The 14,317-nt window shown below is 38.4% G+C and overlaps 1 protein-coding gene across 3 annotated transcripts in view; it reads right to left on the bottom strand.

Annotated features, from left to right (window-relative positions):
- skap2 (src kinase associated phosphoprotein 2) overlaps positions 1–14,317 on the bottom strand; it is a 268,727-nt gene that overhangs the window by 225,262 nt on the left and 29,148 nt on the right. For 2 of the 3 annotated variants that reach the window (XM_072575075.1, XM_072575074.1), the window contains exon 4: positions 8,142–8,240. In XM_072575075.1, the coding sequence (XP_072431176.1) occupies positions 8,142–8,240 (99 nt within the window). Of the gene's footprint in view, positions 1–8,141; positions 8,241–9,104; positions 9,249–14,317 lie in introns of those variants that run through there. The other variant, XM_072575076.1, reaches the window with a different exon arrangement.

Genomic DNA, 14,317 nt, shown 5'->3' with positions numbered 1-14,317 from the left:
AAAACTGATCCACAAAAAGCATCAATATTGTATACTTGTTGAATAGAAACAATTAGCTCTGGTATGAGTAAAGTCAAAAAGAAAACGTTCAACTCAATACAGATTCATAAACTCAAAACCATTACTGTACTGTCAAATCTAATAGAAGAGCTGTCTGAAGAGGTGAAAAGATTTTAAAAAAGGACAAAAATACAGTCATCAATAAGTTTAAAAACAATCCAATTACAATCGGTCTTTGCTGTTCGGCCTAATAGAAGAGCACACCTTTTTTGCATCTGGTATTAGCTAGTAGACATGGCTATAGAATCTCCATCAGTTTTCCTGACAAAGCTGTGGCAATTCCAAGCTGTAATTGAAATTCCATTAATCTGATGTACCCAGATTCGATACAGAAAAATCAAAACCTCATCCAGTGCTTTATCTGCTCACAATAACCTACCAGTGAACTCTCCCTGTTAGCAAGGAGCAAGTTATGATTTCACAATCAATCAAGCTTGCGGCCAGCCAAAAGGCAGATTGGTAACGGAGAGCCTGGCATTTATTTTTTAGGCTTTGTCAGTTTCTGTAGGGGAGCATAGGCTAGGGAGTCCATGTATTACCCTCCTTTGCTGTGATTTAATTGCTGCCAGCAATCAAGAGAAGAAGTGCCAGTGAAGTGTGTGTGAATTACATTAGAAGATATAACGGATGTTTCTTTCCTACAGTACCTAATAAACCATAAAGAAACCCAAACACATATGGCTTGAGGGAATAACTAGAAAATTAGGTGGTCATTTGGGAATTGAGTGAACTTTTGAACTAGAAAGACTCAGACAAAGATTGAAAGAGAAAACCAGACACAGAAATAAAGAGAACAAAACGGGTGTAAGTTTTTGACCTTCACAGTACCTCAAAAATAATATCAACATATCAAAAGTAATCTATTGCTTGAGAAGTTTATAATTTATAAAGCTACAATATTTTGTCTGAATGCTGAGCTATATTAAAGGGCGAATGTACAGATCTTACATAATTTGATTTGTATAAAGCTCTTCATGTGACCTCAACCTAATTGAGCTATTAATATATGCTTCCAAATACCTGGGGGGAGGAACTAGGTGGTGCCCTTTACAAATAGAACAATTCGAGAAGCACAAATGTCTTTCATGTCTCATCCATAGGGATGGAAACAAATACTATATTTTGAATAGATGCACATAGACAAGTAACTATATTAGAAATTACAGGCAATATATCTTGGGTACTAGCATTCTACAAATTTATACTCATCTCAGATGTAAAAGCAATGGAGTGTACAGTTATGCTTCAAGGTTTTGATCAAGGCAATGCTTAAACTGCTAAATCCCAAATGGGAGAATGTATGTGAGAAAGAGGAGAGGAAAAGAGAGAATCCAGGTGGTGAACGGAGGCCATAAAAATATCATATTGGGTAACATGATTTAGCATTTAAATTGCTACATTTTGAATAGAGTTATGATGCAAACTATAGTGTTGTGTGTCTGGGATGAAGGCCATATATAGTTAGGAGGTGGAAATGCAAAAGAAGTGCCACAGACCTTCCTCATAATTGACTCAGGCATGTTCAATCTTGGTCACAAATACAAAGCTGCAGAAATTTGATGCTTTAGCAGATCTTCAATACAGTACAAATGTAACTGTTATTTTCCTTTATTAAGTATTAGAATGATCATCCAGGATCCAAAGGAAATTTAAAGTATAGGTGCCATTTTCAGTATATTTACAAGTTGACCAGAAGAGATCCTGATAATTGGAGATAATAAATTATGTCCATATTTGGCATCTGTTATGTGTGGGTATTTGCAGTTCTACTTCTCAGCATTAATACAAGATAGAAATGCACCATTGTGAAATTATTTAAGAAGGATTTTTTTTAAATTGCAATGGATCTAAAATATTCTAATTATGAAACTGGAAACCATACATTTAAAGACCAATATCTGCTTTAAATGGCATTGCAGGAATCAGCTGAATGTTTACTAAAAGTATTTGTATTATATTTGTACGGGTTAAATTCAACAGTTAAAATATCATTTGGTTTTAACTAAGTTACAAAATTAAGGACCAGCTAGCTCGGATTCAAAAACCAAAGACAAAAATAGTCTCTTGATTAAGCCTGAACATTTCATACTTCACTCTGACATTGTCTACATAAGTATATTTTATCTTTTAATAACCATATTGTACATGCATTTCTTTCAAATTAGACTAATGTAGTCATTGCACACAAAAGCACCCTCTTTTATATTGACAAGACCAAACACAGACTTAGTGATTGCATTGAAGAATATCTTTCACTTCTCTCTCCTTCACCACCATTAACAATCTTCCTTCACCACCACTGGCAACCCCTTTCCCTTTTGGTCTAAACACCCTCGATGTTTGTTTTACTCACTCCTTCTCCTGCATTATCAATTGCATGAAAAATCATTTTTGAAGATCTTTTGGTTCTAAAGAACAGCCATGACAGACCAGAAACATTAACACTGTATCTCTGCCACATATATTGCCAAATATGCTGCGTTTCTTCAGCATTTTGTTTTTCATTGCTATATTCACGTATGCTTCTAACCAGAAAAGAAAGTTTCCAAGGATAATTCCACAACAGAACAAGATGCCAAAGGTAACAGTCATAGCAGCATCACCTAAAACCTTCAAAAAAACCAATCTTTAGATTATCTCCATATGCAAGTTTTCATCAACAGACTACCATTTCAGAGACATGCCTGGAATTGTCATTGTTACCCATATAAATGTTGGCAAAATATAGAGATTAGTCAATAATGCTGCAGTACTAACACATGCTCAAAATTACTTACTCTACTCCAGTTAGAAGTAGTTCATTATCCAGAAACATCTTAAAACATATATTGCCACTTAACAACATCGTAAGTTTTTAAAACATAGATTTATCTGTATTAATTTGATCATTTCCACATCAATAAATAGAATGACAGACTAACAGTAGAGAAATATACTATTGCATCTGTTATGACTTTGTGGGATCTTTGAAAGAGGTATTCAATTCACTGGTACATCTCAGCCTTATCCCCATAATCATGTAAAATTAGTCCACTGGTACATCTCAGCCTTATCCCCATAATCATGTAAAATTAGTCCCCTTCACATGTAGGTCTAATTGTCTTTTGCAAGTTATTATGGAATCTGATTCCACCACACTTTCAGGTCATACATGTCAGGTTTTATCAATTACCTTCAGAGAATTTGCATTTCATCTTTACCACTTTTGGCAATAATTTTAATTTTATGTCCTTTGGTTCCTGACAATTTCCATAGGAAACATTTTCTTCCCTACCTGCTCTATCAAAAAGCCTCATCTAGTAAACTTGAATACAAGGCCAGACCTTAACTGCTCTGAGGAAAATAATCTCTCGACTTAACTGAAATCTCCCATTCATTGTATCATCCCCTGCCTGAAGCATCAGCAGACGAGACAAGGAGCTGCTTTCAGGCAAAACACTTAAGGAATAGAATCATCCTCTAATCGCCTCTATATTCACTCCAAGGAACTAGCATCCTACCAAAGACTGGCATCCAGAATTGTACAAAACTCCAACTTTGAATTTACTGATGATTTGTAAAGGAATTGTGAATGCGTGTTCCAGATCCCTCTGCTCCTGCACCCCTTTCAAAATCATACCATGTACAATACAATATCTTCTCACGATCTTTCTCCATTTCACATAGCTAGATTAAATTGCATCTGCCCCATGCCTGCTCATTCTACAAGTCTATTTTCTTTGACATCTATCTTTTTAACTAATTGCTACATTGCCAAACCTCTAAATTGTACTGTCTATACTCAAATTCAAAGATCCTAATATCACCTTTGGGGGACCGCATTATGTACATTTCACCAGTCAGAACACATGCTTACTATTACCTTCTACGCTTTAGCAAGTTAACATTCAAGTTATCACATGGCAAGTGCACTTACCATCACATGATACTGCCATCTTTCAAATAAATCTGCTACCTGACACATTGTCAAATGCCTTTTGAAACGTCAGATCTACAACCACAACACTATCTTTATCAATCCTCGCTATTACTTCAGAGTACACATATTAGGCTAGTCAAAGATGAGTTACAGTCAACAAATCCATGCTGGCTGTCCTCTATTAATTTACACTTTTCCAAGTGAGAATTAATTTTGTGCTTATCGACTTTATAGTTTTCCCAGCATTGGCTTGTGGTTACCAAGTTTATTCCTCCTTTTTTGAACACAAAATATCAAAGGATGAAAAGATTGTAGTCTTTTATCTCCACCCTAAATTTATATTAAGGATACGAAACCGCTACAAATTTGACCATTCCATCTAAAATAAACAAGCACTATATTTGAAGATAATAAATATGAGCTAAACACAAATAGATGTTTGTACAAAGTTAGAGTTCAGTGCATAGCTAGATTTCTTTTTCAATGTTTGAAATATATTTAGCTTCTTTTCAATGACCATCACAATAAGCCAGATACAATGCCTGCACTAAAATCAATGTCATAGATTCAAGAGTGATCACAGAATGTATAGTGGTGCGAGTTGCATTTCAGAGCAAAGGATATACAAATCTTTAATGCATAGATTTATACATATAAATAATAAAAACTTTGTGGTGTTACTTTCTATGTAAAATAACCATTACAGCAAAGAATACAACAAAGTAATAGACACAAACAGAAATGAAAATTAGAAGTTAATCAATTTGTGTGCAGTTTTGCTTCTGCTATATCTTGATTAAATGCAACTCCTCAGGAAGATTTTATGAATAAACATTTGCACATGAATCCTTAAAGTTTACATTGGAGAATCGTGGAAAATGCAGATATGCTATTGAAATGTACATTCGCAGCAGGTTGGTTATGTGAGGAAGAGACCAAGCCCATATGCATCTAATATTATGATGCACACAACTGAATATCATATTTTGAGCATTACGAGCAGACAGAAACTTTAATTCAACATATGCACATTCATTCTGATTAGGGGCCTATATTTCAATTGTTGGTTCATACACAGTTGGAACACAAAAGCACTCAATTGAGGTTTTTTAACCAAAAAGATTAATGCAGAGCGGTAGACATTGTTTACATGGACTTTAGTAAAACCTTTGACAAGGTTTCACATGGTTGACTAATTAGTCAAGTTAGATCACATGGATTTCAGTGTGAGCTTGCCAACTGGATACAAAATTCGCTTGATGATAGGAGACAGAGGATGGTGGTGGAGAGTTGCATTTCAGTCTGGAGGCCTGTGATCAGCAGGGATCAATACTGGGTCCACTTCTGTTTGTCATTTATAAAAACAATTTGGATGAGAATTCAGGAGGCATGGTTAGTAAGTTTGCAGATTACACCAAGGTTGTATAGAGGGCAGTAAAGAAGGATTTTCTAAGATGACAAAAAAATCTTGATCATTTGGGTCAGTGGAAGTGGCAGAGGGAGGATAGTTTGGTTAAATGTGAAGTGTTGCATTTCATAAAACAAAGAAAGGGAGGACTTGTACAATGGAATGGGAAGGCCCTAGGTGGTGTAGTACAGAGGGACCTAGGGGTTCGGGTACATAATTCTTTGAAATTTGCATCACAGGTAGGCAGGGTAGTTAAGGCAGCATTTAGCGTGCTTGCCTTCATTGTTCAGACCTTTGAGTAAAGGAGTTGGTACATTATGTTGAGGTCGTACAGTATGATGGCGAGGCTTCTTCTGTATTATGGTGTACAGTTCTGCTCACCCTCCTATAAGAAGGACATTATTAAACTGGGTACGGTTCAGAAGTGATTCACCAGGATGTTTCCAAGATTGGAGGGTTTGACTTATAAAGATAGGCTGGGATTTTTATCACTGGAGCATAGAGGTTGAGGGGTGACCTTAAAGATGTTTATAAAAGTCACGAGAGGCATTGATAAGGCGAATAGCAAGGATCTTTTCCCTAAAGTGGGTAGTTCAAAACTAGGGGCCATGGTTTTTAAAGCAAAAGGAGAAAACTTTAAAAAGAATCAGGGGCAACACTTTTACACAGAGTGGTTCATATGTGGAATGAGCTATCACAGGGAATGGTGAATGCTGGTACAATTGCAAAATTTTAAGACATTTGGATAAGTACATGAACAGGAAGGGTTTGGAGGGATATGAGCCAAATGTAGGCAAGTGGGACAAGTTTAGGTTGGGAATATGTTTGGCATGGACTAATTGGACTGAAGGGTCTGTTTCCATGCCCTATGAAACTAATATATTAGCATTAATTTACATTTATGATGGCTATTCCTCACAAAAGCATAATCCTACTAAATGTTTCAAGTCAGCAAGAACTACAGATTTTATAAACAGGAATAAAGATCATGTTCAATTACAACTAACTGAATTATGAGCTTTTATTTTGAATCAAGTGTAACCTTTGCTGAAGATCTTATAATCTTCTTCAGTTGAAACATTCAGTATAAAGTTCAAGCAATTTTCAAACTATGTATAAAATTATAGGCTGCAATTTAAGTTTAATTTTAAAAATACACTTCTGGTCAGTATTGTAATGTTGACAACAGGAAATTTCAAAATCAATAAAATTGCAACATCTATATTTAAGGTAATATTAGGGGGAGGAGAATGAGGAAAACTAACTTGCACTGAAGTCTTGGCAACAAATAAAATTATTAGTTATTGTTAGCCCTAAACTGAACTAGATTTTATAGATAAATATATTCAGCTACTTTCAACTGTGAAAACTTAGGAAACACATTCGACAAACATAGCAATGAATTGCTAAAATGCTACTATCCAACTGATTTCTGAGAGACATGCTTTATTTCTGTAACTTATCCCAAAAAGACTAAACATCTCAATTTAAAATACAGTACTTTAAGGTTTATTTTTCTTTAGTTTACGTATTCTTTGAAAAGCAATTTTTACTGAATAAGATATTCTGTGGAAGGGATACTGTAACTCCACATTTAATTTTCATTTAAGAAATGAGAGTCAGGGATCAGCAACTGATACAAAATAAACTGTAGGATAGGGACAGTTGTATATATAATCTGTGATATCTGTAACCAAAGTAAATTATTAAGTTGCAACATCATTGTTTGCTTTACTTAAGTATAAGTCCCTAGCAAGCTTTCCAATTATACAAAATACCAGTTATATTACTATGTAAAACAGTACTATTGGATATATTAAAATATTTATTCAGTTTAATGTCATTTTTCAGTAATCTGTATGTTTAGCTTGCAAGATTTGCACACTAGTTAAGATGAAATATGCTAGTCTTAATAATAGAGTAAAATATTTCTGGAGTAATTCAATGAAAATCATAACATGGGGCAGCACAGTGGCTTGCACTGCTGCCTCACAATGAGAGGTATCTGGATTCAATTCCAGCCTTGGGCATCTGTCGGTGTGGAGTTTACACACTATTCCTGTGTCTACGCGGGTTTCCTCCAGGTGTTCCACTTTCCTCCTGCAGTCCAAAGATTAGCACGGAGTGGCCATGCTAAAATTTCCCATAGTATCCAGGGATGTACAGGCTAGGTGGATTAGCCATGAAATGCAGGACTACAGCAATAGGTTAGGGGGTTGGGTCTGTGTGGAATATTCTTCAGGGGGTGGGTGTAGATTCAACGGGGCAAGTGATCTGTTTCCACACCATAGGGATTCTATGATTCTATGATATCATAACTCTCAATAAAATGTGGTCTGCAACGTAGCATTATAATTGAACTAACAGTATAACTATAATTACAAACTGCATTCTCAGTGCTAATTTTTGTAATGTTCCAGCCTAATAGAAAGAAATATGCATTACAAATTAAACTTTTTACTTTTTAACAACTGATACTGTCTAAGCTTGAAAAGTACATTTGAACCGGAGGTTCATATTAAGACCAAGTTCTTACGTTTTGCAATGCAACTATTTTTCTCGGCTGTATAAACCTTGAATACCACTAGAGAGAGCTCTTCAATTCCACATAGCTGCCTTCCAACAGGGACCCAATTCAATTTCACTTTAAAATTGTTAGCTTATTCAGTTTCCTCAGGAACTTCTTCAAACTGGAGTCCCATTTTTCATTGACTGTCAATAGCAGAACGTACAAAGATCTACAATAAAACATACCATCAGCTGCAGATTCTTCATGATTATCACAACGTTCAGATGCTAGTGAAATATTATCTTCCACAGGTTCTTCACAGCTGTCAGAATCATCCGATCCTCCTACAAAATAATTAAAAATTTAAGCGTAGTTAACATTCTGTGTTAATATGCACAGGAGAATTGTTCATTAATATTTGATAAAATTCAATTTAGTGTAACATTAAAATTAATCGATATAGCAGATTTATTTCATGAAGGCAAATAAGGAGTTAAGAGCAATACTTGTGCATACTCTCATTAGGCAAATAGCAATCCTTTCTACTGAATTTGTTCTTGAAATGTGACAGGTTGCATTTGTTGCCCAGTAGCTACTAATTCCAACTGCAAAGAATAAAACATAGAAAGAAACAGAATACAATTTCACCGTCCTTTCCTGTCCTAAATGGGATGCTACAGAACTTGTTTTGAGGCAGTTTTCTAATTGTCCTATTTGTATGCAAACAAAATGAAACAATTTAGAAAGACATATGCCACTGGGTGTCTAAATCGTCTGACTGTTACAGGTTGGATGTCCACGCTAACATGCAAATTAGGGTCCTTGACATAAATACAACTCAGATTGGCATGCTAGGTCAGACTGTGTACCATGCAAGTTCCGTGGATGACAAGGCTGAGAAGTTACTAAAGATAAGCGTGCAAATATTTCTCATTTTTCAACTCGGCAGTTGTGACCCCTGCCTCTACAACACTTGTCTTTCTGACAAAGTTTAGCACCTTACAGCTTGCCTGCCAAATTTAAATGAGGGCAGGTTCACAGAATTGTAAGGCCCCCTTTGCCAGGCAAGATCCTAAATCAACTTCCCACACCCACCTCATCCCCAAAACTAATAATCAACACTATTTACAGTGAAAAGTGAATTTTGAAAATATTCAAACAAAACTTCTCCAAACATATTGCAAAAACAAGAAATTTGCGGAGCCTACCTTCAAAAATGACAGAGTTTTCAGACAAGGAGGTAATTTCCATTGTTTGGGAGCTCAATGAAATATTAAATGTATTTTTGTCAGAGAGAAAATTAAAAGGACATGTGGCGGCATGGTGCCTCAGGGGTTGACACTGCTGTCTCACAGTTCCAAGGGCCTGGGCTGGATCCCAGCCTTAGTGACCGTCTGTGTGGAATTTTTGAGTTCTCCCCTTGTCTGCAGGAGTTTCTGCTGGGTGTTCCTGTGGTTTCCTCCCACATTCCAAAGATGTGTAGGCTAGGTGGATTGGCCATGGTAAATGTAGGGTTATGGGGAAGGTGTGGTTGGGGGGGGGGGGGAGGTGCTGGTTCTGGGTGAGATACTCTTTGGATTGCAGTCTCTTCCCACACTGTAAGGTTTCTATGATTCTATGCAATCAACTTGTGTAATGCCTTCACAGGCATGTAGGTTGCTTTAAATTGAATGCAGAAACAGAGGACACAAGTACAAACTTACAGAAATAGTTTCCCTACTTAATAGTGAATATGAAAAAGGATCTAATTAAAGGTAGTTTACGTTACATTGCACGAATCTAAAGTTACAGACTTGCCAGAGATAGAATGAAGTCTCACACACTTGATTCTAGTGCTAGTTTAAATAAGATAGAGTTAACAATGGTGCTTCATACTAAGATTAAACTGATATGCACATTTACATAAATACACCTTTACACTGATATTTATTTTCTAGGTTACTTTGAAAATGTGTAAAGTATCATCTCCCATGATGTGTTTTCTCCAATTATTCTCTCCCGCAGGAGATTAAATAAAGTTGATACAGTTTAGGGAAAAGCAAATCTACATCTATATGTAACCATCAGAAATTACTGCAACACCAGGATCCAAGAGTAGCAAATGCTATGCTGGTAAGAAACAAGTTCAAAGCTTAACAAAAGCATACCTACATGCATTACATGATTTCAGTCACCATTGATTCAGACATCTACAGCACAGGAAACAGTCCTTCAGCCCATTGCTTCTGTGCCAGTCAAAAACCATTATATATAGGTGGTTCTCATATAATGTGATTGCACAGGAATGGAACTATCGCGCTTTATCAGAAAATCACGCATTAGCTGTGTGACTTAAACTAATGGGGCCAGAATCATGTTATAACCAATACAGGTAAATAAAGTTTGCGTTCTACAAATAACTGTCTAAATTCACGTTAAGGTCAATTTGCATTGAAGAAACATGAATTATAGCAGGACCGCTATATCATCTCTATATTCTAATCTCACTTTCCAGCACATGGCCCAGCCTTGAATGCTATGTATCAAAACTGCACATCTAAATACTTCTTAAATGTTATGAGAGTTTCTATCTCTGACTTACAGGCAGCGAGTTCCAGATTCCAACCACATTCTGGGTAAAAGGGTTTCTTTCATATCTCTTTTAAGTCTTCTGCACCTTGCTTTAAATCTATGTCCACAGTTCACTGAACACTCCAAAGGGAAAGCCTTTTCCTGTCTACCCTAACTATGCCCCTCAATTTTAAACATCTCAACCATGTTCCTCTAAATCTCTGCTCCATGGCAAACCTCCTCAGATGGTCAAATCTCTCTTCGATAACTGTCATGAGACCATTAGACATAGAAGCAGAAGTTAGGCCATTCAGAGAGTCTGAGCTATAGGAAAGGCTGGGGCTGTTTTCCCTGAAGCATTGAAGGTTGAGAGGTGACCTTATAGAGGTTTATAAAATCATGAGGGGCATGGATAGGATAAATAGACAGTCTTTTCCCTGGGATGGGGGAGTCCAAAACAAGAGGGCATAGGTTTAGGGTGAGGGGGAAAAGATATAAAGGGATCTAAGGGACAATGTTTTCACAGAGGGTGGTGCGTGTATGGAATGAGCTGCAAGAGGAAGTGGTGGAGGCTGGTACAATTGCAACGTTTAAAAGGCATTTAGATGGGTATATGAAGGGGAAAGGTTTAGAGGGATATGGGCTAAGTGTTGGCAAATGGGACGAGACTAGGTTGGGATATTTGGTCGGCATGGACAAGTTGGGCCAAAGGGTCTGTTTCTGTGCTGTACATCTATGACTCTAAGACTGCTCCACCATTCAATCATGGCTGATAAGTTTCTCACCCCCATTCTCCTGCTTTCTCCCCGTAGTTTCTTGATTGTTAAAAGGATCAAGAATTATCTCAGTGTCAAATACACTCAATGACCTGGCCTCCACAGACTTCTATGGCAATGATTTCCATAGATTGACCACTCCCTGGCTAAGGAAGTTTCTACTCATCTCTGTTCTAAAGCTATTCCAAGGCTATGCCCTTGGGTCCTAGTCCCTCCACCAATGGAAACATTTTCCCAACATCTACTCTGTCCTGGCCATTCAGTATTTTGTATGTTTCAGTTAGATCCTCCTCATCCATCTAAACTCCATCGAGTACAAACCCAGAGTCTCCAAACGTCTCTCGTATGTTAAGCTTTTCATTCCTGAGACCATTCTCATGAACTTCCTCTGAACACACTCCAGGGCCAGTACCTCCTTCCCGAGATAAGGGGCCCAAAACTGTAAAAAAAATTCCAAATTGTGGTCTGACCAGAGCCTTATAGGCCTTAGAAGTACTTCCCAAGGCAGAAGATGAGGTGTTCTTCCTCCAGGAGTCGGGTGGTAAAGGTTTGGTGATGGAGGCCTTACCTGACTCCTGAAGAAAGAATGCCTCATCTTCAGCCTTGTGACCATGCAACCACACGGAATTAATGTGGATTTCACCAGTTTCCTGATTTCCCCTCCCCCCACATTATCCCAGTCCCAAGGCAGAGTCGGCACCGCCCTCTTGACCTGTCCATAGCCTTTCCCATCTCTCCGCTCCACCTTCCTATCCGACCTATCACCTTCTCTCCCATCCTCACCTACTTATCGCATTCTCAGCTACCTCCTCCTCCTCCCGCCTCTCCTGCTCCTCGGATGCTCCCTAACCTGCTGTGTCTTTCCAGCGCCCCACACTCAACACTAACTATTGACTCAACCTGCAAGTTCACCTTGAGAGAAACTGGGATTAGAATGCCCAAGTCTCTTTGCACTTCAGATTTCTGAATTATTTCCCATTCAGAAAATAGTCCATGCCTCCATTCTTCCTACCAAAGTGAAAGACCTCACACTTTCCCACGTTGTACATCATCTGCCACTTCTTTGCCCTCCCTCAAATCCTTCTGCAGCTTCCCCGCCTCCTCAACGATACCTATCCCTCTACCTATCTTTGTATCATCTGCATACTTAGCCAGAATGCCCTCAGTTCCTTGATCTAGATCATTAATGTATAAAGTCCAACACTGAACCTTGCGGAACACCATTTGGCACTGGCTGCCATCCAGAGAATGACACTTTTGTCCCCACTCTCTTCCTTCTGCCAGACAGCCAAGCTTCTATCCATGTCAGCACTTTGCCGCTGACACCATGCATCCTTATCTTACTCAGTAGCCTCCTGTGCAGCACCTTGTCAAAGGCTTTCTTGAAGTCCAGGTAGATAACATCCAATGTCTCTCCTTGGTCCAAACTGCTTGTTACTTAGAACATAGAACAGTACAGCACAGTACAGGCCCTTCGGCCCTTGATGTTGTGCTGACTTTGTATCCAACATGGAGATCAAACTAATTTACATTCCCTACGCTTCACTATTATCAATTTGCCTATCCAAGAGTAACTTAAATGACCCTAATGCATTGGACTCTACCACCACTGCTGGCAGTGCATTCCATGCACCGACCACACACTGTGGAAAGAACCAACCTCTGACATCTCCACTAAACATTATGGCCCTTATGATAACCACTTCTGCCCTGGGAAAAAGGCTCTGACTATTCACTCTATCAAAGCCTATCATCTTGTACATCTCTATCAAGTCACCTGCCACCCTTCTTCACTCCAATGGAAGAAGCTTTAGCTCCCTCAACCTGTCAAGATAAAACATGCCCTTCAGTCCAGGCAGCATTCTGGTAAATCGCCTTTGCACCCTCGCTAAAGCTTCCACATACTTCCTATAATGAGGTGACCAGAACTGAATATTACATTCGAAGTGGGCCAACTTCCTCAAAGAATTCTAGCAGATGTGTCAGACGTGACCTCCCCTCGATGAAACCATGCTGACTTTGCCCTATTTTACCATACACTCCCAAGTATTCAAAGATCTCATCCTTCACAATGGAGTCTAGGATCCTGCCCATGACTGAGGCTAATCGGTCTATAATTTTGTCTTTTGCCTTACTCCCTTTTAAATAGAGGTGTCACAATAGCAATTTTCCGGGACTCTCTCCGATTCTACCGATTCCTGAAAGATCACCACTAACGCCTTGACTATTGCTTCAGCTATCTCCCTTAGAACTCTGGGGTGTAGCCCATCTGGTCCAGGTGATTTATCCACCTTCAGGCCATTCAGTTTTTCTAGCAACTTTTCCTTGGTGATATCCATCATATTCAGCTCTGCCCCTTACTCTCTTGAATTTTTGACATTTCACGGCCTTCCACTGTGAAGACTGACACAAAATAATTATTCATTTCGTCAGCCATTTCCTTGTTCCCCACTACTATCACTCCAGCATCATTTTTCAATGATCCAATATCCACTTTTCCTTCTCTTTTGCCATTTATATATCTGAAGAAACTCTTATAATCTTCTGGATATAAGAGTCCTCGCTCATGTGTAAGGTTCGTTTTCAGATGTTTTGATGCCATACTAGATAACATCATCAGTGAGCCTTCAGTGAAGCACTGGTGGTATGGCCCGCATTTTATTTATGTGTTTAGGTTTACTTGGGTTGGTGATGTCATTTCCTGTTTCTTTTCTCAGGGGGTGGGGTAAATGGGATCCAAGTCAATGAGTTTGTTGAGAGAGTCCCGGTTAGAGTGCCATGCTTCTAGGAATTCTCGCATATGTCTCTGTTTGGCTTGTCCTAGGATGGACGTGTTGTCCCAGTTGAAGTGGTGTCCTTCCTCATCTGTATATAAAGATGCTAGTGAGAGTGGGTCATGTTCCTGCATTCTGCTGGCTAGATTTGTACCTGTTTGTCCAATGTACTGTTTGTTAGAGTTTGTACAAAGCAGTTTGCTTGTTGTCTGTTTAGGGTCTTTCAAGTTCATTAGCTGCTGTTTTAGTGTATTGGTGGGTTTGTTGGCTACCATGATGCCCGAAAATGGCAAACCAATCTGACAGAACGCCACCCATGAA

The sequence above is a fragment of the Chiloscyllium punctatum genome, chromosome 8, assembly GCF_047496795.1.
Source record: "Chiloscyllium punctatum isolate Juve2018m chromosome 8, sChiPun1.3, whole genome shotgun sequence".
Taxonomy (NCBI): Eukaryota; Metazoa; Chordata; class Chondrichthyes; order Orectolobiformes; family Hemiscylliidae; genus Chiloscyllium; species Chiloscyllium punctatum.
The sequence above is the reverse complement of the archived record's forward strand: the minus strand, read 5'-3'. Positions and strand labels throughout refer to the sequence as shown.